This window comes from Panthera leo, chromosome A1 (assembly GCF_018350215.1).
Source record: "Panthera leo isolate Ple1 chromosome A1, P.leo_Ple1_pat1.1, whole genome shotgun sequence".
Lineage (NCBI taxonomy): Eukaryota > Metazoa > Chordata > Mammalia > Carnivora > Felidae > Panthera > Panthera leo.
In genome coordinates, this window is record NC_056679.1 from 69750779 (window position 1) to 69776244 (window position 25466).

Below are 25466 nucleotides of genomic sequence, written 5' to 3' on the forward strand. Positions count from 1 at the left end.
CCTCTCTCTCTGCCCCTCCCCTGCTTGCTCTCTGTTACTCTCTCTAAAAAAAAAAAGTTGGGTTGAAATCAGCATTTACTGTTAATAAGTTTATCCTTTAGCATAAAAACATACCATTGACATCTACTGAGCACCTACCATATATTGGTCACTGCTAGAATGAACATTTTAGCCACTTGACGCCCTGTGCCCTTCTGCCCTCACCTTGATGAACACAGCAAGACTGTGGTTTGCATGTTTAGATGCCTCTGGGTTATCTCGAAACTTCTGAGTGATGTGTGGCGTCAGCATATTCACAACAGTTTCCACAGCATGGTGATAAGATGCGGGGAATCTCTGGTTTCGCAATAACTAAAAAGAATTTAGAGCAAACACTAATTATTTCTAAAGTTGCAACCCTCTGGGGAAAAAAAATCTCATTCCTGAGTCCATTTTAAAAAACCCAGAGCTCAAATCTTCTTTATCTAAAATTAGATAAGAGAAATTATTCTTTCTTCTCTCAAAATACTGTATACAGGTATTCTAATACTTCATAAAGCACTGTGGATTAGACTGGAGATCCTAAACTTTGGGGTGATGAAGATCCCCTTGGAGGTACTTCTAAAAATGTGGAGATGTGCCTCTACTCCCAGAAATTCTCATCAGAGCTGCGTTTTTACTGAGTACTTTTGGTGGCTCGAATACCTATACCTCTCAGAGATCTCTTTAGAAAATAATGGCTCAGGTTTAAGCTTCAAGTATTCAAACTGAAAATAAACAGATCAGAGACTGCATGTCAACAGCTGACTCTGCTTAGAAACAGTCCTTTTCAGGGGCACCTGGGTGGCTCAGTCTGTTAAGCATCTGACCCTTGATTTCTGCTCAGGTCATGATCTCATGATTCGAGAGATCGAGCTCCAAGTCAGGCTCTGTACTGACAGTGAGGAGCCTGCTTGAGATTCTCTCTCTCCCTCTCTCTCTGCCCTTCCCCTGCTTGTGTGCACACTCATGAATTCTCTCTCACTCTCTCAAAATAATAAATAAATATTGAAAAAGAAAAAGAAACAGTCCTCTTCAAAATAACTTTACATAACAATTCTTCCCCATCAGGAATGCTTACCTACAAAATTATACACAGATCTCAGCAACTACCTATCACGGACTGTGTACCTTCTACCCATCAGGCATCACGCTAGTACATATTTTTATGTGCTTTATCATTCAATTCTTGTAAGTTTTAACCCTCATTTTACAGATGAGGGTTAGTCTAAAGACTAAATGAGTCTTTAGTCACACAACTAACAAGTAACAAAGATTCAAACCCAGATCTACCATGAGTCCAAGGCCTGTGTTCTTTCCGCTCTTTGATGCTTTGGTTCCCCACCCACGTGCCCAATAAATGGAACAATTTACTAAGAGCCTGAAATGTGAAGGGACTGAATTAGATGTTCCATGACATTTATCCACTCATGCGTGTGATTCTAAAAGTCACAACTGGGGTGTATTTTCATCCCCATTTTACAAATGAGAAAATTAAGCTTAGAGAGACTCAGTAAGTACTACCTGAACTCCAGTATCCCTCCTTTCCTTCTCCCTCTTAATGGAGGAACCCCTCCAGCATGCTGCTGCCCAGCTACGACTACATTTCCCAGCCTAACTTGAGGCCAGAGAAGGGCCATGTGACTGAGTTCTGGCCAATGGGCTGTAAGAGAAAGACTGTGTGCTTTCTCAGCCATGTCCATAAAAGGGGTTGCTTGCCTTCCAAGTCTTCTTCTTTACCACTGTCTGGAATGAGGGCCAGCGCCTCAACCATGCAGATGAGGTTAACACCTGGGCTGGATAATTGGACAGGAGCTTGAGTCCCTGAACGACCTTGGGGGGACAATCTCCCCCACTCTCAGAGCTGCCTACTGGCTAATAAATTTCCAAAAGAGAAAAATGAAACTTTTGTCTTACTTAAGCCATTATTTTGTGGTTTTCTGCAGCAGCCAAACCAAAGAAACAGTATTTTCTAAAACTAGAAATTTAGGTATTTCTGACATGAAAGCACGCATTATTTTATGCATTAAATCCCAGAATCTATTGTGAATTTTGAAATATCAATAGCTTTATAATAATCTTAATTCTCAAACCAATAATAAGACAATCTTTGTAAACTTCTTTAAACTCAAGAATCCAGTGAGGGAAGGATCAAGTAATAATAGTAAGTATTTAAAGTTTACTTTCCTTCCAAAACAGAACAGTAAAATTAGAAATTCCAAAGGGATTTTCTTCCATAGGTACAGCCAATAACTCTATATCCTGAGGTGTCAGCCTCAGTAGATGATCAGCTTCCTGGACTCCAAGCCAGGCCAACTCGAGCCACCAGGCCTGACTGCCTGACACCCAAGCTGCCTACTCCTGAAAAAAGGTCTCTCAAGAAATCGCTGAGGCCTTCATAACGCGTCTCAGTCAATGGCTGCTTAAACAATTAAAAGTGGACAGGGAACTCAATAATGTATGGGCACCTCTTAACCTATTAGTCACTGTTATCAAAACTCAGAATGGGACAACCAGACACTGAATGCCCCCCGATGTGATGCAGTAGCACCAATTATGAAGTATCCTTGCTAAAGAGCAAATCAAACCTAAATTGAATTGAGCCTCAACATCACTACAAGTTTACAGGAACCACAGGGGACAAAGGCCCATGTCACATAACACTGTGAGGTTATAGTGTGGGAAATTCTGCAGGACAAATGGCCCACTTTCTTCAACAAAAACACTGCATTAAAAAGCAAACAAATGACAAGGAACAGTTTGAAAATCCAGGAGACTTCAGAGACATATCAACCACATGCAATGTGCAGACTATGTTTAGATCCTGACTCAGACCAGCCAACTGTAAAATGACATTTCAGAGACACCTGGGGAAAAGTGAATACAGACAGGGTGTCAGATGATAATGAAGAAATGTCGCTGACTTTGTTGAGTGTCATAATGGTACAGTGCTTACATCTTTTTTGAAGGCTTTATCAGTTAGAGATAACATATTCAAGTTTTTACAGATGAAATGATAAAATAGGGGCAACTGGGTGGCTCAGTTGGTTAAGCGTCTGACTCTTGATTTCGGTTCAGGTCATGATCTCATGGTTCGTGGGATGGAACCCCAGGTGGGGCTGCTCACTGACAGCTTGGAGCCTGCTTGGGGTTCTCTCTCTCTCTCTCTCTCTCTGTCCCTTCCCTGCTCATTCTCTCTCAAAAATAAATAAATAATCTTAAAAAAATAAATGATAAAATATTTGGTAATTGCTTTTAAAATACTCTAAAAAAAGTGTGGAAGTGGATATATAACTGTTGAAGGGGAGTGACAGCTTCAGACATGAGATTCAGCAAACTATTCTCTTCCCTTTTTATGTTTACTTAAAAATTTCTACAATAAGAGGTTTTTATGAAAAAGAAAGAAAATGTGGTGATGAATGGTGGATGATTAACATACCAACCAACCAACAATGCTGCTCGGTGATAAGAGGTCAACTCAGTGCCTCTGCAGACTGAAATGGAGCTCTCCTTGCAGTGACAAACAGCTATTGTCAAGAGTCCTAATTTGCCAACAAAACAGTGAGGAAAGACACATCAACAGGTGATAAAGACCAAAGCAATTAGATGTTTTTACAGAGATTACTCTACACTGAAATGGAAGAAAATGATCTAGGATAATGGGCTGCTGTCCAGGGTGGTGGGTATTCAAGCGCCAGCTCGGATGAGAGGACGCTGAGACACTAAGAGACTTCTAGACCAAACAAAACCCCAACTCCTGACCTTGTCCTGCTGTGGGATCTCCTCTCAGCGCTGCTGCAGCGTCCCCAGCGGCCCAGCCACCCCCCATCTGCTCCTCTGACACCTGCTGCCAGTGTGGGGTCTGCCTGCCCAGGAGCTGTCCACACCAGATCAGCCTCCTCCGGCAGACATGCTGGGTCCTGTGCCTCCCAACCCTGCTGTGGGCCTGACACCTCTGTGCCATCCTGTTGGCTGCTCAGCTCCTGCCACCCGGCCCCCAGCCTGAGTGGGATCTTCTTGATGAGCCACATTCGGCCGTGCTGCGAAGGACCCTGTGAGCCCCACCGCTAGTAGCCACGTCTGCAGACACCAGCGACGGGATCCACCGCGTCCTACATGTCCTGTCTGGGCTCCGACAGTGGCTGCCGCCCAAATCACTGCTTCATGTACAAGGGGGTCACACCGGTATTCAAATGTTTGGTTCTCTTCTCCTTACTGTGTTCATCTACTTCCTAGGGGTTAGAGAACTCTTTTCTACAGGCTACATTATGGTTCAATGAGATGTACTAAAAAAGACTATTAGCTAATAAACTTCATTTTCCTGGCCTTACCTGGGCATCAGCTCTTTCTTCTGCCTCATGTTCATTCTCTTCTCCCTAAATGTGGCATCCTAATAGGCCCAGGAGAAGCCTCTATCTCTACAGTGATCTAGCATTTTGGAGCTCACACATACACCTTCTTCCCTGTGCTCTAACGGTTCCCGGCTAAATGTCTTCTTTCTCCCAGGAGTACATCAACTTCAAGGCTGACAATGCACCATCTACACCACCTGCAGACCTCCTCAGTGCTCTGTACACAGCAAACAACTATTCCAAACACGTGCTCATGTACATAAGTATGGATACTGACATTCTGTACATTCTGCCATCATGTGTTCACAGTGTTTACAAATATAGTTGAGGGGAAGTCCAGGCAGCCCATCTAAAACAGGAACCATCCCATTCTTTGCCTACGTTTCAAGTAAACACTCTTTCCTTGCTCAATTAGGCCAGAAAAAAACTGGCTGAAGGCTAAACACCTAACTAAGGTGATATACTCATCCTATCCTATGCCACATTTTCCAACTTCCTTGAAGTACACCTGTGGAATGCTAGCAATTTGGCTTGATTCAATGTGGGAGGAGAGGAAATTCAAAAAGAGTCTGCTGAAATTATAGCTGTTAAATATAAGTGATAGAAAAGAAATCACCTAAAATGTGTCGAGCACAGAGGCAGAGTGGGGTTCAGAGTTGGGAACTCCTTAGTGGGCCTTGATGAGGTCTGTTTTATATTCTCCTTGAAAACTGCTAATTGTCAATTCCAAGCACGTGTCACCTACGGACACTGGCTGGGATGGGGAGGTGGGCACATGGGGCCACCTCCATCTTCAGCAAGAATGCAGCATTAGAAGCAAGGCTACCAGCATCAAATTTATCCGTCTACGTAAATATGCACCAGATGGAAGGACCCCGTTAACATCGAGAGTGCACACTGAAGGCTGCAGCTCAACATAGACTATGCCTCTAAATGCTGATTGATGCTAAATATTCTTTGGGTAGGGCACTTTCAGCTCCAGGGAAAGCATTACCTGGCTCTTACATGAATCTGTGGCCCATGTACCCCTACTACACAAATGTGTGCCTGGTCATGGCATTTTAAGAAAGACTCACCCATGGGGGCAAAAAAAATTAGGGTCAGGATTATAAACACATTGGATTATACTAATAATCATCAGTCTAAAAGTATAAAAACTCTGAGGGAATTTGATTATGATTTTGGAAATCACAAATGGCACAGGCACGGTGAATATGAAATTGTTCCCTAAATTCAGAACACTGGGATCAGGGACTAGGGCATACAACTCTTAAAGTATAAATAAAGACGAACATGAAAGTAACTAATTCAAACACATAAAACTCATTGCTCCTAAGATACGAAGCAAAATGAATAAAGCCTTCAAAATATGTGAGAAGTCCCTAGATCAATAACGTGCGACTCAAGGAAGGAACAGCATGGATCAGGTGACACAGAAGAAGTCAGAGGAAAAGTGAAATGTTAAACTCTCCAAAGTGGCAAGCAGGTATTTTGAATCTCTTTTTATAGTAAATTATCTTATGGTTAAACTTTCTCCTTTTGGATACCAGTGTTTCTTTTTATGCTGGGTAACAAGTTTTAAACAAACTACTTCTAAAAACTCTCTGAATACTGTTTTAGGACCAAGATATAATTAACTTACAGAAAAGGTTGTGCATGGTAGCATTTGAGCAGTCTGTTCTAAAGAGTTCCAAAAACAAACTGTTTCCCAGAGTTACTGGAAGAATCAGGTTATAAGGCTGGAAACAGCAGAACATCTGGGAGAGAATGATTCTGACTCGAGCACGAGTTCTTGGCTCTGCTCAGCTGTGTGACCCTGGGCAGGGCACCTCACGGGTCTATACTCCACCTCGACCTCTGGGACATATGGGAGGAGCTGGACCAGGAGGCAGCTTTCAGGCTCCTACCATCCCTGAGATTCTATGGTTTAATTTGTCATCTTGAGAAAAAACCACATACCATTTAATTACTCTATTAATTTTCTATCACAGTTCTTGGAAAGAGATGTTATTGGGTACTTATGCTTCTGTGGGTGTTTCAGAAGTGTACATTACCTCTTTGTCAATCGCTCCTGTAGTCCATTCGGACACTTTCCCACCTAAACTTTGTGAAGGCACAAACCACGCCACATTTAACTTTGTAACCTGTGAGCCTCCATATAAATAAGGGTTCTCAATGAATAGTTTCTGAACAAATCAGTTCTATTTTTAAATATAATCAAGCCACCAATCTTTCTGAAGTGATTACATTTATTTGAAACCAAAAATAATGAAAAATCTAGTGGGGCCTTGTTATGGACTGAATTGTGTCCCTAAAATTTGTATGTTGGGGTACCTGGGTAGCTCAGTCAGTTAAGCATCCGACTCGATTTTGGCTCAGGTCATGAGACAAAGCCCCGTGCCCAATTCTGTGCTAAGCATAGAGCCTGCTTAAGATTCTCTCTCTCTCTCTCTCTCTCTCTCTCTGTCTTTCTGCCCTTCCTCCACTCTCTCTCTCTAAAAACAACAACAGCAACAACAACAAAATTCATATGTTGAAATCCTAACCCACAATCTCTTAGAATTTGACCGTATTTGGAGATAGGGTCTTTAAAGAGGTAATTAAGTTACTATAAGGTCATTAAAGTGGGCCTTAACCAACAAGACTGAAGAGGAGACGTGCACTTGATGTCAGATTTCCAGCCTCTGGAAGTGTGCAGAAATAAACTTCTATTGTTAAAGCCACCCAGGCTGTGGTACTTGCTATGGAAGCCCAAGCAAACTAAGACAGGCCAACAACCTATCCTGCATATGACAACATTTTTAACAGAAAAGTACTATATCCAAATGGCCCATGTGTGTGCATGTGTGTGTGTATGCACGTGTGTGTGCATGTACATGTAAGCGTGTGCACACTCGTGCATGTACATGCGTGCATATGTGAGTGCACGCACGCATGTGTAAGTGTGTGTATGCGTGTGTGCATGTGTGTGCATTCATGAATGTGTGTGTGCATGTGTGTGCACATGCGTGCATGTGTGAGCACGTGTGCATGCATGTGTGTGCATGCGCACATACATGCATAAGTGCATGCGTGTGCATTCATGAATGTGTGTATGAGTGCATGCATGTGTGCATGCACATGCGTGCATATGTGAGCTTGTGTGCATGCAGATGCGTGCATATGCGTGCGTGTGTGCATGCATGTGTGTGCGTGTGCGTGCATGCATAAGTGCATGGGTGTGCATTCATGCATGCATGTGTGCGTGTGTGCATGCATGCAAAAGTGCATGTGTGTGCATTCATGAATGTGTGTGTGCACGTGTGTGCGTGCACACACACTGAGCTGCATACTGCCAAGCAGACAATCTGCTAGGTTTTTATTTGGCAGGCTATTCTGGCATGATTTACTTGTGCATTACTCTGTGGAAAGCAGGGCCCACTTCCATCTGGCATTTCCCTGGGCACTAAAACCGGAATAAAAAGGGAAAAATAAAAAGGAAACCACCTGGTCAGGCACTAGTGCCTGCTCCACTAGAGGAAAGTGTGGCTCTCGGTGCTGAGCCGCCAACCTTCTGCCTGACAAAATCCAGCAGCCTTTCCCCAGGCTTTCTCTGAGAGTCCAGATCCCTGGTCCAGGTGGCCTAGAACTTCACCCTCCCTCCCTGTGGTTCCCCTCTCCTCCCCTCATTCACTGTGAGAGAAAGTTGGGCACCAGCTCCCTGCCCCAGGGCCTCCTGCTCTCCATGGGGCTCAATGGGCTCAATGCCCTGCTTCTGCATAATTGCGATGCAGAGAGAATTTGGAGTCGTTATGGCAACTCCAAGAGGATGCACATCTCAAAAGGGACTCAGTGACTTGGCCACTGCGTTTGCCTATTAGAATCTTACAAAAATGTATCTACAATGAGCCTCAGACAGCCAGAAACAGCCGGTCACACCCAGACAGGCATCAGTCCAGAGAGGACACGTAGGGACCCAGAGTGTCACACACACCCAGGCACCTCAGCGAGAAAGGCTGGTGGGGGGAGACTGAGTTATCTCAGAGTCCATTCAATGCTTAGAGGACATGCATCTGACACACTCAGCTTAGTCCCTGAGAAAGGTGTACAATGTTCAAGACTGGGTAATTACATTTAAAATAAATGTGTAAACTATTACTCTCATTTCAACAGACTTGAAGATTTCTGAGCTATTCAAAGGAAAAGACTTTGGACTTTTTAACACATGCTTCAGGAGAGTGAGCTTTGGAGGCAGACTGGTCTCAAAACCTGACCCCCTCTATTCGCTGGCAGCGTGGCCTTGGGCAAGGAACTCGCTCTGGCCTCAGTATCTTCATCTATAAAATGAAGGGTAGAACTTTATTATAGCCTGATGGCTTTGTCACATGGAATAAACCGTTTTCTCACTTGGAAAACCGTTAGAACAGTACTGTAACTGGCACACAGAAAGGGCTAATGAACGTTGGCCACAAACCCAACGAAAAGACTCCCTTAAGAGCCGCCACACAAGGCCCGATACGAAAGGACATACCTTAACTTTGGAGTTCTCTATCAAATGCTGAGCCATGGATTTTATCAAAACGTCAAAGAAAAACCATGAATACTGAAAGAAAACAAAAAAAGATGCTGGTAAGAAAAACAACAACTTAGAAGGTAAGATGTTTACCCCCTTAGGCCGACAATGTTACAGACACAAAACAGGTGTAACTCAAAAGCAGGGCTGAACCTCTCGGTAAATAAATTATTATGGGACCAGAGGTGAGTGGCAGGCAGCTGTTTTCTGGCTTTTGTGTGTCCAGGAAGCTGGGTGCATCTGCTCAGCACGGCACAAGCCAGAAAGAGGCACCACTGGATTAGATTTGTGATCTCGCCTCTCTGCTGAGCCTCGCCTGCTGATGCCACCTTTGTAATCTCTCAGTGTCCTCTGCCCATTTGAATATAATGACTTCTTAAAATTTAAGAGCCCATGGAACTTTGAATATGGTAATATTTTGCAGCTCCATCAGAAACCCAAGTATACGCAGCAAAGTTGGTCCCTGAGAACTAACTCTTTACCCCTTTTCAGGAGTTGGTGATGGTCTCTAAAAGCACACCAGGAAGGTGAACTGATCCGGCTGTGGCATTTTGCGAGAAAGCAAGCTGAGGAGGGTCAGAGAATCCAAAGGGGGCTTAGTGCTGACAGCAGAGAGCTAGATTCAGGGCTCAAACTCATGAACAGTGAGATCATGACCCTAGCAGAAGTTGGACGCTTAACCCACTGAGCCACCCAGGTACCCCCTGGCTGTGGCATTTTGGATTCTCTCTCATCAGTTTCCATATCACAGAGCCACCCTGGCCCCTCGATATACCTTAAGTAGTTTGTTGCTGGTGAGGAAGTCGGCAGAAGGCTTGAGAATTGTGGTCATGGCTTTTGTCAGTTCTTCGTGCACTGTCTTGTATTCGGAAGCAACGTACGGCTCAGCCTTGTACGCATACTTTGAAGAAAAGGGAGAGGTACTTTAATGCCCCAGTTATCGGAGGTGGGCTGAAAGCAGGGGAGGCCCAGGGGGATGGCGGTCAGGGACCCAGGTGCAAGTGCAGCGGGGAGAGGAAGGTGTGGAAACAGAAGGTGGGAGGGGTTCCCCCAGGGAACCCATCAGTTAGGGAACCACCTGGCTCAGGTCAGTGGTCTTCCAGCCCACGACTCGACCTCCCAAGGACTTGGAGGAATGTGTCCCCTGACCCTGGGGGACTGATCCCACAGCCATAATTTACAGAGGTGTCTAAGACTAAACAGAAGGTGTGTGTAACTTTTCCGAAGGGTAACTGCCGCTTGTTTACGGAACTGTGTTACACGAACAAAGAACTTGCTGCTACTCAGCCCCATGGCATCTCTTGCTATCCCACGTAGTTATCTAATTTGATGGCAGACAGAGCTACCCTTCTCATCTCGGGAGAAGCAGTTTTACTGCAGATTTTAGTTGGGAAAAAGAAAAATGACAACAGGCTATACCAAAGGCCTTCCTAGAGCGACTTAAAATTCTTTGAAATTCCACATCATCATTATTTGCAAAACCCATTAAGAGAAATGTAGTTGAAAAAAATAAAATTAAATAAATAAATGAATGGCTGCCCCTCTTTGGACCTCCTCTCGTCCAGGTACAAGCACTGGCTTTAGGTATAGAAGAGAAGGCAGAAGTATTAAGTTGCACCCCCAAATAACTAGATTTTTTTTTTAAATGAGTCCTTGGAAGGAAAATTGGAGAGCCACAGATTGAAGTGATAGGGACAGTTTATTTTACATACCTTAACATATGACCTCAAGTGGCTCTCCAATCCTTCCTCATGGCACTGGGCAACCACATGAATAATGACCCTACACACCACAGGAATGAATAAAGCAATGAATAGTAATGTGAAAATGAAAACATTTCATTATTACACAGTAGTAGTAGAACAATGATGATGCTACTGGCACCACAGGAAACAAGGAAACGAGGAATTAGATGGGGTCCCTCTACATGGGATCAAAAGAAATTTCTTAACTATAATGGTCAACACATACTAGCATCCCAGATATGTACGACCGTGCTCCAGATGAGGACAGACTGAAAGGGGAGAAGGTATCCACCTCTCCGCCTCTCTTACCGTGTCACGTTGACAGCAACTTCCTCCTGGGTCGCTCTGGTGAGGACGCGGAATAGCTGGTTCAGGATGGTGGGCAAGAAGGCGATCATCACGTGGCCTTCCATTGCATGCAAGCTCTACAGACAAGGAATGGCACTTGTGTTTTCTTCTCAAAAGTAGACCAACCCCAACAAATTTCCACCCCGTTCCAAATAAGGATGGAAGAAGTATATCTAAAACAATGGGAACCTGTGGCGGGCAGAATAAGGGACAAAGATGTTCACATCCTAATTCCCAGAACCTGTGACGATGTTACAGGGCAAAAGGGAATTCGGGCTGCTAATCGGCTGGCCATAAGATGGGGGGACTCTTCTGGATTATCCAGGTGGGCATGAAGTCACCACAAAGGTCTTCATAATCAGAAGAGGGAGGCAGAAGGGGAGGGTCAGGGGAGACGTGCCTAAGGAAAGAATGGCCAGAGGTGTAAAACAGTTGGCTTTGAGATGGAGGAAGGGATTACAAGCAAAGGAATGAGGACAGCCTTCAGAAGCTGGGAAAGGGCAAGGAAACAGATTCACCCCCAGAGTTTCCAGAAAGGAACTCAGCCTATGGAGGTGTAAGAAAATAAATTTGTGCTATTGGAAGCCACCAAATCTGTAGCATTCGTTACAGCAGCAATAGAAAACCGACACAAAGTCTCTTCCTAAAGTCACACGGTTCTCCATGAGGTACCAGAAAGGACACTTGGCAAAGCAGTGACTTTAGAAGTCCCCATTCCATTTTCCTTGCTGAAATCAAACAAACTCGTATTCCATTTCTCAAATGTCTGGTATTTTGTCCCCACGCCTCGGGTGCTCTTTGAACTACTCTCCTTTTTTAAAATGTTCCCCTTGAACCACATTCTGGATAAAACTCCCCTAGAGAAACGCCACCTTGGTATCACTGTTTCATGATACAGGGAGCCTGCACAACACTGAGGATGGTCACATGCACTCTTTTCTGTTCTGTTCTGTTTTGTTTTTTGCCCACCTAGCACCATTCGCCACGGTTATGTTATCTCCTACAGTGAGCTCGAAATGCCTTAATGGCAGGACTGAAGTCCCTCCTTCTTATGTGCTTGTCCCTGTGCCCTGCACCCAGTGAGCACTCAGAGGACAGGGCCTGCGTATGTGTGTGATTTTGTAGGCAGAGAACAATGTATTTTGGGTTGGGCCTAAAAACAGTACATGTGGGACAAAGATGGAGGCAGAGCAGTTGTCCTATTTCTTTTCTTTTTCGTCTTCTTTTCTTTCTAATTAAATTCTTAATTTTAATTTCAGTAGAGTTGACGTACAGCACTCTGGAGTTGTCCTATTTATGAGGCCGCTTCTTGCCACCATCTAAAACCACAGAGAAGCGAGAGTATCCAGCTAAGAGCATCCTTATAAGGTTCCCGAGAGGTAAGAACGACCCTCGCCAGCAAAAGGAAAACCCAACCTACTCCAATCTCATTAAAAAGGGGTTACTAAGAAAGCCATCTGATACCTTAAGGTATTTTACAAGTTCACTCCCTAAGGCCTGGGCTCCAGATTCGGTTTTCTGACAGTACTGGAAAAAATTATGTAAATGCTGATCCTGGGAGAAAAAAAAGAAGAGAAAGAAAGAAGGCCTATTAGCATAATGTTGTGGAAATAGGAGTACCTGCTTCTTACAGCATGCATGTTTTATTTAGACTAAGAAACTGATCATATAAAAATGAAAACATCAAAAGAGATAAAAATTTTTAAAAGATTTCCAAGAACCTCCAACAAAAGAGGAAATAGTTGAGAAACGTTACTTGTACTATTCATTTATGTCAGTACATATGAGCGCCTTATATGTATGTATAACATATCAATTAGGATTTTTGTTTGTTTTTTTGCTGAAAAGATCATGCAAATTCGTTCACTGAGCAATCATTGCTAACTAATGCTAATGGAACAGCCCGTACCTGAGTATACACGGTAGAAACCAGATGAGTTGAAACTTTCAGCAGCGGCTTGCTTCCGTCTACCCATTTAATTTCTGGACCATAATGCTAGAAAATATGGAAGGGAAAAAAAACATCCCAACAGATGAGTGCTCTTGGCTTCAAACACCATGTTCACCGAGAGGACTGGTGAGGTGTCACAGGCCCAAACAGCGTCAGTGACTCAACAGCTACGGCTGGCTCACTGCAAGAATGCAAGCAGTACTAGTTTCTGCCCACTCTCTTCCCCCAGGTACAAAGCTCTCCTCACTGGATTTTCTAAGTTACCTTTTAGTTGCAGTTGTATGAGTTACTATCTGTTTGAGAGGGAAAGAATCCTATTTCACCAATGACTTGACCAAACTGGATTTTAGGATCCTGACAGTGATGGCAGAAGATTGTCCAGCAAATGGGACAGTATGAAGTCCTACATGGGTAAAGGGTCAATACTCTGTGTGTGCTTACTTTGATTTCTGACTCCTCCATTTTTTCTTATATTCAGATTAGGAATTATAACTGAGTGGTATAGGATTTCTCCTGATTTTGGAATATTGTAACCATTTGTCCATAACATGGACCCAAATTTGGCACTACTTCAATGTTGAGAAATATTAAAAGCCCTGCAAAATGAAATAAAGCAGACCTTACCTGAGTGCATTATAAAACTGAAATCTATAAAATTTAAGATGGCCAAACAAACTGCAAAATCAGTTAACCAATGGGAGAAATGGGAGAAAATTCAGGCTTTCATGGATCAGCAAAGGTATCAGAACCAGCCACCCTGTGGGCACGAGTTGCTACATTTACGCTAAACGGAAAGACAATTCCTAATAGTTTACGTGACTCTAAGAACACGTCCTTATTTGAGCATGGCTGATTTGCAGTGAAAAACTTTTACCTCATCCAGTATCTCTAAGTCTCTGTTTCCCTGATGAGGCGCTGCTAGTTCAGGACTTATAAAATGCCCAAACTAGAATTCTAGATTGTGCTGTTAATAGCACTGCCTTCCACTGGCCTATGTTTACTTGGAAATGAATAACTAAAACCAAAATGTTGGGACCGGCAAAAATACTGTGTGCGTTCTTGTGTTATTCTTGCGTTAGCCGATTTTTCATGTTTTCTGAAGGTATAGGGATAAATCAGTCTTAAAGTCCTATACCCTGCCCATTCCGAGCTCCTGGTAGCCAAGGTAGCCAGAAGGGAGATTGGCCGCGACAGGAACATGCTGCTCACTAGTCACTACCCTTCCATCCTTCAGCAGAGGAAGCCAGGAATATCCAACTGTTGAAACAAAACACAAAAAATTTCACGGCAGGTTGTTCGAAAACATATGAAAGAAAGTCAGTGCTATGAAATGGCCTGATCTTTAAGGCCCTGAATCTAGTCTCTGCCGAGCACTGTCTACAATGTACTTTGGCCTCTTTGGGATTACAATTCTAAAATGATCTTTCATAAAAACTTACATATGCAAGCCAGGCATGCTACCTTCACAAACGTCATCTAAAAACTCCACAGAAGGATGAGAATTCAGAATCAAAATAAAATTTAAGGGGCGCCTGGGTGGCTCAGTTGGTTAAGTGTCCGACTTCGGCTCAGGTCACGATCTCACGGTTTGTGAGTTCAAGCCCCTCATCAGGCTCCGCACTGGCAGTGGAGAGCCTGCTTGAGATTCTCCCTTTCTCCCTCTCTCTGTGCCCCTTCCCCACTTGCACACACATGCTCTCTCTCTCAAAATAAATAAATAAAACTTAAAAAATAAATAAAATTTAAGAACCTACTATGTAACCTGTAAACAATGAAAGGATTGATGAGACCCCAAACCTTGTGTTTCAACAACATCCTTCTTCTTTGTGCTCCCTTTACTAGAATTATCGCAGCTGACATGGAAAAACGTGAACAACAAGTGGTGCTTTTCGTGTAGCTGGGTGGGCAGTTCTATTTTAATCTGCAAGGAAGACAAAATAACAATCTCTCTTATATTTTAAAACAACAAGAATTCCTGATGACAGCAGGCACACAACACGTCACCCATTGCACAAACCTGCATTTGGTCTCCAAACTAGCATTAACATTTGCAGTCGAAGAAATCAAAGAACGTAAACTGTGCCAAAGAAGAAAGGGATCCATAATCCACTGCTGTGATCTGAATGTGTGTGTCCCCACTCCCACCCCCAAATTCTTATGTTGAAATTCGTATTACCCCCAAAGTAATGGTATTAGGATGTATGGCCTTGTGGGGGTGACTAAGTCATGAGGGTGGAGGCCTCATGAATGGGACTGATGCTCTTACAAGAGATCCAACAGAGCCCTCCCTGCCCATTCCACCATGTGAGGGTACAACTGAGAAGTGTGTGACCTAGAGATGGCCCTCACTGGGCCACGCTGGCCCCCTGATCTAGGACTTCAGCCTCCAGAACTGTGAGCAATAAATACCTGCTGTTTCCAATCTACCTATTCTGTGGTTCTGCTGTCGCCTGAACAGACCAAGACATTCACTGACCAGAAATGGGAGAGTTGGTATGTCAACTCTAGAAAGAACTAGAAAACACGTGACATCAACCCCTACATTAACCTAACACAGCCAAGGCATGATGAAAAACCAGGATAGAACATCTGAAAGTAGGATTCATACAGGGGCACCTGGGTGGTTCAGTCAGTCAAGCATCAGACTTGGCTCAGGTCATGATCTCGAGGCTGATGAGTTTGAGCCCGAGTTGGGCTCTGTGCTGACAGCTCAGAGCCTGGAGCCTGCTACGGATCCTGTGTCTCCCTCTCTCTCTGCCCCCACCTCTCTCTCAAAACTAAACATTAACAATTTTTTTTTTTTAAAGTAGGATTCATATAGTAGTTTTAATGAACTACATTATCATTCTACATAAAGAAACAATACAGAAAAAAGATTCTCGGATCCAACAAACATAACCACACAAGTGTGAATTTGAAAGAAAGTATGTCAGAATATTAATTGTGGTAGTAATAGAGGAGAGCTTTTTGACTTTTCCTCTTCTATGATCTGCTTTTTCCCAAGTTTTCAGAATAAATGTTACTTTTGTAATTAGAAAAGAAGATGTAAAATAAATACGTCAACATTTAGTTCTAGCACTGTAACTGCAGTGTAGTATGCAGTTTCTCTTGAATTTTGCTTTACTAAGCAAACAACTTGGAGTTTTCTTTAAAACTGGTTAACTGGGATTTCCCTTGAAAACCTCCTCACTTACCTCATCATAAAATTCTGGGTTTTGGTGATGGTGTAAAACCGCAGCAAAGGCGCTTCTTGTGAACACTGGCCCACCGGGCCTGCCGTAAATGCACTAAAGCAAGAGTTAGCAAAGAAAAACACCAGTATTTAATTAACAGAGTCAGAAATTAAACTCAGATGTGTTGTAAAGAGGCCTTCCTGCAGCATAAACTTATAATAACCACCTCTGATGGATGGATTTCTTCTGCCTAAGAGACCCCTACGTCTCCTGGGTCCAACCCTTCCTTCAGCCCCTCTCCCAGCTCCCCCACCTGAGCATACACACCCGTCCACGCTATAACCAGACAACAGCTTGCCCACAACTCCCTTTCTCACCTCCACACCTGTGCTCATGCAATCCCTCTGCCTGAACGACCTTCCCTTCTATGTGCACCACACTCCCATGTGTCCATCAAGAAATGATTAACTCCTTCCTCTGGGTCCCCTTAGCATTTTTTAGACTAATTATTCAGTTTTGACAAAAAGTCATTTCAGGACCTTCTATGTGCCAGGAGCTTTTTCTCCATGACTAGCTTTCTCAGTAAACCATGATTTTTTTTTTTTCTTGAGGGCAAAAACTATTACATTCTTCTTTACACCTTTGTCTCCTTCCTTTCTTGGAAAGTCATTTTCACATAGTTACAGTAAAGAATTTGGGGTCTGGAGCCAGACCACCTGGATCTGAACACTGGTGCCACTAATGGACAGCCCTAAACAATTTTATTTAAATTTTATGCATTAGTCTCATCTAAAAATTACTGTTAGGAGAATTAAAGGAGTTTAATAACTCTAAGGCTCTATGAGCAGAGTCTGGGTCATAATAAGCACTCAATAAACACCACCAATACTCTACTAGTGTTATTATTACCATATTATAATACTTAACAGATATCAATCTATCCTTATTATTATTTCTATTATCAATCTTACTAATACAATTCTTAGCACCCACACACCCTGGCTCATAGTCAGACGTGATGTATTTACCGAATTGAACATGCCTAAGAAGCCTTCATCCCCAAAGAGTGTAACAAAACGGAAACAGTCAATGAGGAACAAGAACTCATTTACTCCATATTCTGTAAGGTTTGACACATCTGGTTATATGTTATGATGTCACATATCTTCGTGTTTGCGTCTAACTATAATGTGCTAAATTCCTTTAGTTGTGCAATTTGCCACTCAGGTCCACTTTTAAAATGGAAAAATGAGGACATATATCAAAAACAAACCTTGAGGGGCGCCTGGGTGGCTCAGTCGGTTAAGCGGCCGACTTTGGCTCAGGTCATGATCTCACGGTCCGTGAGTTCGAGCCCCGCGTCGGGCTCTGTGCTGACAGCTCAGAGCCTGGAGCCTGCTTCTGTTTCTGTGTCTCCCTCTCTCTCTGCCCCTCCCCCATTCGCGCTCTGTCTCTCTCTGCCTTTCAAAAATGAATAAATGTTAAAAACAAAACAAAACAAACCTTCAGAGGCTGAGAGTCTTCCTCATCTGAATCTTTGAATTCAATGCAAATAGCAATGTTTCTGGCCTGTAGCAATATTTAAAGAAAAAAAGAAGAAAATAAGGCAAGAAGCCAGAATATGTAAATGTATATAAAAGAACATGAGAAGCCAAGAGAGACTGATCTCAAAACTGAAACCTCCATCTCTGCGCTCACCTTGGCAAAAGACTTTTGACTGTCGTATTTCAAGTACTTAGGGTAAACATACAGGTGGTTGTTGTAGATGGTGTAAGGCTGAGTGTGTTTTGGTATGCAGGGCACAAATTCTTCCACTTCAAATGTGATTGGAGTTTTACTACAGGTTTCAAACTGCTTCATGGGAATGTATGACGAATTCACATAATCTGGAAAATTAACAATAAACAAGTTGCAGTAAAAACCAAACAGAATTTTGTCTGGTTATTACAAAGAACTAACACTTACTAGGAAAGTCTGAGGAAACATTATCAATTGTAATGTCTAGGTTGCCCAAAATCACTGGGAGTTTAGCCATCTTTTCAGGTCTGTAAACAGAAAAAAAGAAAAATCACACGTGTCTAAGTCAGGTTAGCTCTAAAACCTAAATTCTGGAGCAGCACTTCCAGAGAAATATAATGTGAGCCACACAGTAAACCTCCTAGGAGCCACATTTTAAAAAGTAAAAACAAACAAACAAACAAACAAACAAACAAAAAAACAGGTAAAATCAGTTTTAAGAATACATTTGATTTAACCCAATATATCCCAACTATTATTACTTTAATATGTAATCAGTGTAAAAAGTTACTCTAATTGTTCAAATGCAGATGTGTATTACACTTACAGCTCATCTCAGTTTGGACTTGGCTGTATTTCACCTGCTCAATAGTCACCCATGGCCAGTAGCTACCGTGCTGGACTGCACAAATCTAGTTAAGAGTATCAGCAAGGTGTTACAGTTAGCTTTCATGAACCACTCCATCCTTACCCACACATTCTTGGCTCATTTACAATCATGAAAATAGAGCTAGACTCCATCTTAGGCTCCAGTATCTAGTAAAATGCTGGACACAAAGTAAGTACTGAATGAAACGTTTGGTGTTTGTATCTAGTGTAACTCAACCCAGTATAAGAACCTCCTGTGAGATGTTCCTGACAGGACTGCTCCCGTGTCACCCCTCCTAGTTGCGAGGAAGCTCAGCATAGCGGTTTTCACACCCAGACTGTGCTTCCTCATCTCACCTCCCTGAAACCTGCACTCACCAAGGGGCCTGGTTACATTCTTTGTGGCACACCTTTCCACCGTCTATGAATGGCAACCACACCATGCTGAAGGCCTCCGTTTTCAGCCCTTTTAGACCTTCCTCCAATGCCATTTCTCCCCTAGAACAATGCTCCATTTACATCAAGGTGCCCAAACTGCATAGATCAGGCCCAATAAGGTCTGACCAGGTGGGGGCATAGGAGCTAACTGGTTTTGAACCATACACCCTTCTACCGACGTAGCCAGATTCTATTATTTTGTGGTAGCCACACCACCCTAGTGATGTACATTACATTTAAATCACCTACAATCCTGGAATCTTTTTCCATAGGCTTTACTTTCATGCTACATCCCTCTCCTATATTCATACAATTATGGTTCGGGAACTCAGAACAGGATTTGATTTTTGCCTTGCGGAAGTTTCACTTTTTTACGTCTGAGCCATTTCGAGTTGATCAAAACCCTTCCAAATCCAGATTCTGACATCTAATGTATGAGATATCCCTAACAGCCTGATGTCATGAGGACACTTTGCCAGCATGTTATGTCCTCAAAAAAGTCATGGATGATGATACTGCACAGAATGTGGCCAAGAACAGGTTCCTTCTCAAACCCCTAAAGGTCCGTCACCAGACTGATGCTAATCCAGTCACCGCTGTTCCTGGAACACCTGTCCACTCGTGCACACTACACTTCCCTGACTCGTTCACAGGACATCTTGGAACATACGCTTGTTAAAGGTCTTACATTCCTCTGTGGCATCAGTTTAGCAACCCAATTAAAAAAAGAAAAGCCGCAATGTGGTTAGGATGACAAGTTCGACATGACATGACTTATTCCTAAGAAAACAGAATGCTGCCTCGTGGTTCTTCACAAGCCACCTGTTTAATAATGCCTTTTAAAACACTGCAAAAAAAAACCCATCAAAGCTCACTGGCCTCCAGATTCTGCATTTGGTTTTATTCCTGTTTTTGAAAAGTTCCTAGCTCCTGTCTTGAAGATTCCTCAGACGTTACTGTTACGTGTTAATAATAAGCAGCCTCACATGTACCGTGTCAGTCTAACCTGGGGTACTGTTCATTTGCGTCAGGATTTCCTAACAGTCCTGAATCCTCGCTTCCTGATGACAACAGCCCATGTTGAGCACATTCTGAGCTTTGCCCACTGCCAGCTCCAATGTGCGGAATTGCTTTCTCCTAGGGTTTCTCTCTTTTCCACTTGTCTTTTGTTTATATCAGAGTTTCAATGAGCAATTCCTTGAAATCCTGAAAGAGATAACTATCAGGAAGACAAGTCAACAATTTTTCACACATTCTGTTTTCAGTTAAAAAAATTGCTGGCCGGGGCTCCTAGGTGGCTCAGTCAGTTAAGCGTCTGACTCTTGATTTCAGCTCAGGTTATGATCTTGCAGGTCATGAGTTTGAGCCCTACGCGCTGTCAGTGTGGCTTGCTTGGGATTCTTTCTCTCTCTCCCTCTCTCTGCCCCTCCCCTGCTCTTTCTCTCTCTCTCTCAAAATAAATAAACTTAAAAAAAATTTTTTTAAAGATTTCTGGCCAAAAGATGTCTAGGTACAGCCCAGCATCACCGCTCTATCTTGTCCCTGTGCCTACTGTGTGATTTATGCAAAAACATAATATGCTTTTCTTTTAAATTTTTTTTTAATATTCATTTTTGAGAGAGAGAGAGAATGCAAGCAGGAGAGGGGCAGAGAGAGAGAGAGGGAGACACAGAATCGGAAGCAGGCTCCAGGCTCTGAGCTGCCAGCACAGAGCCCGACATGGGCCTCGAACTCACGACCCTTTGAGCCTTGAGATCATGACCTGAGCCGAAGTCAGCCACCTAACCAGCTGAGCCACCCGGGCACCCCCACAGTATTCCTTCCTACTAGCTAGAAGACTGTGCCTTCGACAGTCATCTCCTGGTTGCTGTTGCAACCAGGCCTCCCACACGTTGCGTGCTCCCACGATGCTATACTGTCGGAGTCGCTCTCCACTTTACATAGAGCTCTTCGGGGATATCGACCCCGAGACCCATGGGTTTCTGTGCAGCTATAAATTCGCCTGACATACAGTGCCTTGCTCCACCTCTTCATTCAAACACCTCAACACTGCCCCTTACCACAGAACCCTGCATCCCACAAATCTTACAGACACCTAGGAAGTTGTTTCTGCTTCCTGGAATCAGAAATATCCTGCTTATTGCAAAGAATGTTTCCAAATGTAAGTGTCCAAGAGTGCTGTTTCATCCCTTGCTGGTTATTTCTGCCAATAAGTATGTCCCTTCACCACTTTTTCTATTACTCTGCCATCATCCTCATATAAACTTATGATAACTGGATTTCTAAGCAACAAGTTTTAATTAAACAATCCTCACTGGAACTCTTTGCACAATGTGTTATATTCTTCTGTGTCTAACTATACTTGTTTCTTTTCCCTGATGAAAGCTTTCAGTTCTGGCTGCTATTTCTATAGAGGCATTATGTCCATGTATTTCCAAGAAAGCACAGATCTGAGCTTAGTTCCACAGCACATGGCACATGGGCTTTGTGGAAGCTGTTTCTACCAACTTGGTTTTTTAAATATAGTCTTAAACTTACTTCAAAACTTCAGGGCTTTTATGGAACCTGGCTCAATACACATCAAAACCTTACAAACAATGAAAATTCTACTGCCCTTTTTTATATGCATTTCCAAAGTGATGGGGTGTGTGTGTGTGTGTGTGTATCACACAAAGTGAATTATCTTTTAACTGGGGTTAGTTTTTTTTTTTTAATGCTGAAAAATGTATATATTCCATGCACAACTTACAATACCTTGAGCATGAAAGCCCATCCTAAAACTGCATTAAATGAATGTATAAAGTAGACACACATAGGGCATCTGGAATTTGGGAACTGCTTTTGTCTACATATCAGTGTAGGAATGAGGCTCAAACTCTTACTCTTAGGCAAAGGAAAGGTTTTTCTTCCCACTGCCCATACAATCCTGCTGACTTGACAACTCCCGGAAGCAAGGGGAGTATCACAAACCAGCAATCATCCCAGGCCAACAGACTTGGTGTCCTCACCTCTGTGTCTCTGCAGTCCAGTCCTCCCTTCTCTATTTTCTGTACTGACCCATTAAAGGGATTAACGGGCAATATTGGCATGTGTGGGTCTGTTGGTGGTGAGTCTAATCTTCTAAATGCATTTTGTAAAAGGAAATAGCCCCTAAAAGCTTTGGAGTCACTTAAAGAAATGTGTCTGTGATTGAAAGAAATTTGAGATATTTTTGCTTACACAAAATCACTGAATTTATGTCTAGGAGAAATTTCAATAAGCATTTATCAAGTGCTTATGGTGATATGACACACACTAGACTAGGCACCACAGGCAGAATACTAATGTGACATGACTCCTGTGCTCAAGCAGACAGATGATGACAAACACATGCATACAGTGTGTGCAAACCTCCACGGGGAGGCAAGTGTCTAGAGTGTGGAGAAGGAAGGCTAAGAGACGAGTCTTCTCAGTGACAGACATCACCCTGACATGCATTTTCATTTACTCCCCACCATAGCTATAGGACGCAGGGCTGTTAGGGCTCCCCCTTAAAAAGAAGAGGGGACTCAAGCAGAGAAGCCACACAACCTGGCCCAGCTTCCCAACATGGACATAAGTTACAGACTGGACTTGAAAGAGGACAGAGGTCCCTCGGAGAGACAAAAGCAGATGGGGATATGATTTAGGCAGAGGGCAAAGCATGGTAGAGTGCAAGTACACAATGGCTTCAGAGAAAGGCAATAGCCCCACCTGGCTTCAGTGCAATGTAACCGGAGGGAAATGGAGAGAAGAATGTCAAACTTGGGCACAAAGAACATAAAGGTACAAATAAACATATATGTGTAAGTCTCATGCACAAACCTTAATAATATTATTGCCTAAACTACCCAATGTGGAGGCACCGAAGAGGCTCAGTCAGTTAAGCATCTGACTTTGGCTCAGGTCATGATCTCACGGCTTGTGAGTTCGAGCTCCGCGTCAGTGCTGAGCCTGCTTCAGATCCTCTGCTATGCCCCCCCCCCCCCACTCTCTGCCCCTGCCCGCTCATGCTTCTCTCTCTCTCTCCCTCAAAAATAAATAAATAAATAAATAAATAAATAAATAAATAAATAAGCATTACAAAAACAAAACAAAACGAAACAAAACAAAAACAAAAAAAAAACCAAAACCTACCCAATGTGGTAGCCTTAAAAACGTTTACATTTAGATAGCCCTTCCTGCCCACGGTCCTGTCTCTGTGCTTTAATAAAAACACCTTTTGCACCAGACCAAAAAAAAAAAAAAAAGAATAAAGTACATTTAAAAGAAGATATTCTTGGGGCACTTGGGTGGCTCAGTCAGTTGAGCGTCTGACTTCAGCTCAGGTCATGATCTTGCAGTTCGTGGGTTGAAGCCCCACAGTGGGCTCTGTGCTGACAGCTCAGAGCCTGCTTTGGATCCTCTGTCCCCCTCTCTATGCCCCTCCCCAGCTCACGCTCTCTCCTTCAAAAATAAACATTAACAATTTTTAAAAGAAGGAAAGAAAGAAAATATTCTTGAAAAGATGCGCAATATCACTCATCATCAGGGAAATACAAATCAAAACCATGATGAGGTACCACCTCACACCTGTCAGAATGGCTAAAATTAACAACACAAGGAACAACAGGTGTTGGCAAGCATAGGGAGAAAGGGAACCCTCTTGTACCGCTGATGGGAATGCAAACTGGTGCAGTCACTCTGGAAAACAGTATGGAAGTTCCTCAAAAAGTTAAAAATACGATCCAGCAACCACACTACTAGGTATTTACCCAAAGGTACAGAAATACAGATTCGAAGGGGTACGTGCACCCCAATGGTTACAGCAGCATTATCAACAATAGCCAAACAATGGAAAGAACCCAGTATCCATCAACTGATGCACGGATAAAGAAGATGTGGCATATATACCCAGTGGAATATTATTCACCCATCTAAAAGAATGAAATCCTGCCATTTGCAGTGACATAGAGTTAGAGAGTATTATGCTAAGTGAAATAAGTCAGAGAAAGACAAATACCATATGATTTGTGGAACTTAAGAAACAGACAAACATATGGGAAGGGAGAAAAGAGAAAAAAGAGGCAAACAAACTGTAAGAGACTCTTAAGTATAAAGAACAAACTGAGGGTTGCTGGAGCGGAGGTAGGTGGGGGATGGGCTGGACTGGTGATGGGTACTAAGGAGGGCACTTGCTATGATGAGCACTGGGTGTTGTATGTAAGTGAGGAATTACTGAATTCTATTCCTGAAACCAATATTGCACTGTATCCTAACTAACTAGAATTAAAAAAAATTTTTGAAAAGAAAAGGAAAGAAAATGATCTGTTTTTATACTTTGCCTTCATGCTTTCAGATTGCCTGCAGAAGTTAGAAAAGACACCACCGTGAGCAAATCAAACAAGGATAAAATACCAAGTGTTTCTTCTTAGGTAAATGTTTCTGGAAGCATACGTGTCAGCAATACCATCTATCTGACAGAACTATTTTCTATTAAGTCTTGGAAAACACCCCTGGTACTTATTGCAAAGGAGAGGGAGGAGTGGCCTATGAGATAGATGTGCTGGCTGTTTTCTAAAGACTGGGGGCAGCTCGAGAAAATTTTTCCCATCCATTATTAAATGACATTTTGAGACAATCATGGGAGCAGTAACAATAGTTTTACACCTGGCTGGTGCCCAGGTCAGTGACATGAGATTATTCTCTGTAAGAAAATGAACAAACAAACAAACAAATTAATTAATTAATTAATTAAAGGGAAAAGGAAAAGAACAATGCCAAGGTTAAAAAGAAAAAAAAAAAAAAAAGGAAACCTCCACTTCCCTAGCTCCACTGTGAAAAGCACAGGGAGCAGACACGGGCATTTCTTTGGATTTTGCTGAGAAGGAAGAACAAAGGCTTCCCTTTGCATCTTCTGAGGCTGACAGCATCACATCCCTATTGGTGGGTTTCTCTGGCTGGCCCTCTAGAACACGCTCCTCCCACAAGATCCTTCCTACTGAGCACACTCATGAAAGCCCAGTATGCTGGGGAGGCTACCGCTGTGCTCTGAAGCAGCGAAGGCTTGTGCTTCTCCTGGCCATCGGCTCTCCACTCAGATCACTTTTTCATTAAAGACCCTGTAGAGCCTACCCTTCACCTCCGCTGAGGAACAGAACAGTAAGCTGGGGCTGCCACCAAAGACCCACCCCAGCCAGAGCAGTCTCCAGCTAGCCTGCCTGGCACACAACTTCCAAGACAGGGCTTCCAACCACCGCCACATGTAGAAAACCTCATTGTTTGTTTGTCAGAATATGAAAGTAAATGTTGGTTAAAAAAAAAAAAAAAGTCCACATAAAATCATGGAAAGCTATCAAGTATAAGTTAAAAGTCATCCATACACCTAGCCCTCAGAGACAACCATGCCCACCATTTTGGTATACACCCGACATGGCTATTTGATGACTATCTTTCTACATGGCTAGCTGTTTGCCTATCCATTTCTTCATTTACACACAAAAAGCA

The 25466-nt window shown here is 43.0% G+C and overlaps 1 protein-coding gene across 13 annotated transcripts in view; it reads right to left on the bottom strand.

Annotated features, from left to right (window-relative positions):
• The window catches only part of DOCK9 (dedicator of cytokinesis 9), a 333584-nt gene that overhangs the window by 119217 nt on the left and 188901 nt on the right, over positions 1-25466 (bottom strand). For all 13 annotated transcript variants that reach the window (XR_006199867.1, XM_042929529.1, XM_042929595.1 and 10 more), the window contains exons 16-28: positions 18105-18184; positions 17838-18025; positions 17643-17708; positions 16161-16253; positions 14764-14887; positions 14102-14223; positions 12925-13011; positions 12480-12569; positions 10977-11092; positions 10635-10704; positions 9698-9823; positions 8881-8952; positions 205-351 (exon numbers count right to left, since the gene is read on the bottom strand). Coding sequence is in view for 12 of the 13 variants with exons in the window: in XM_042929529.1 (XP_042785463.1) it covers positions 205-351; positions 8881-8952; positions 9698-9823; positions 10635-10704; positions 10977-11092; positions 12480-12569; positions 12925-13011; positions 14102-14223; positions 14764-14887; positions 16161-16253; positions 17643-17708; positions 17838-18025; positions 18105-18184 (1381 nt within the window). In the remaining variant the exon portion in view is untranslated. The remainder of the gene's footprint in view (positions 1-204; positions 352-8880; positions 8953-9697; positions 9824-10634; positions 10705-10976; positions 11093-12479; positions 12570-12924; positions 13012-14101; positions 14224-14763; positions 14888-16160; positions 16254-17642; positions 17709-17837; positions 18026-18104; positions 18185-25466) is intronic.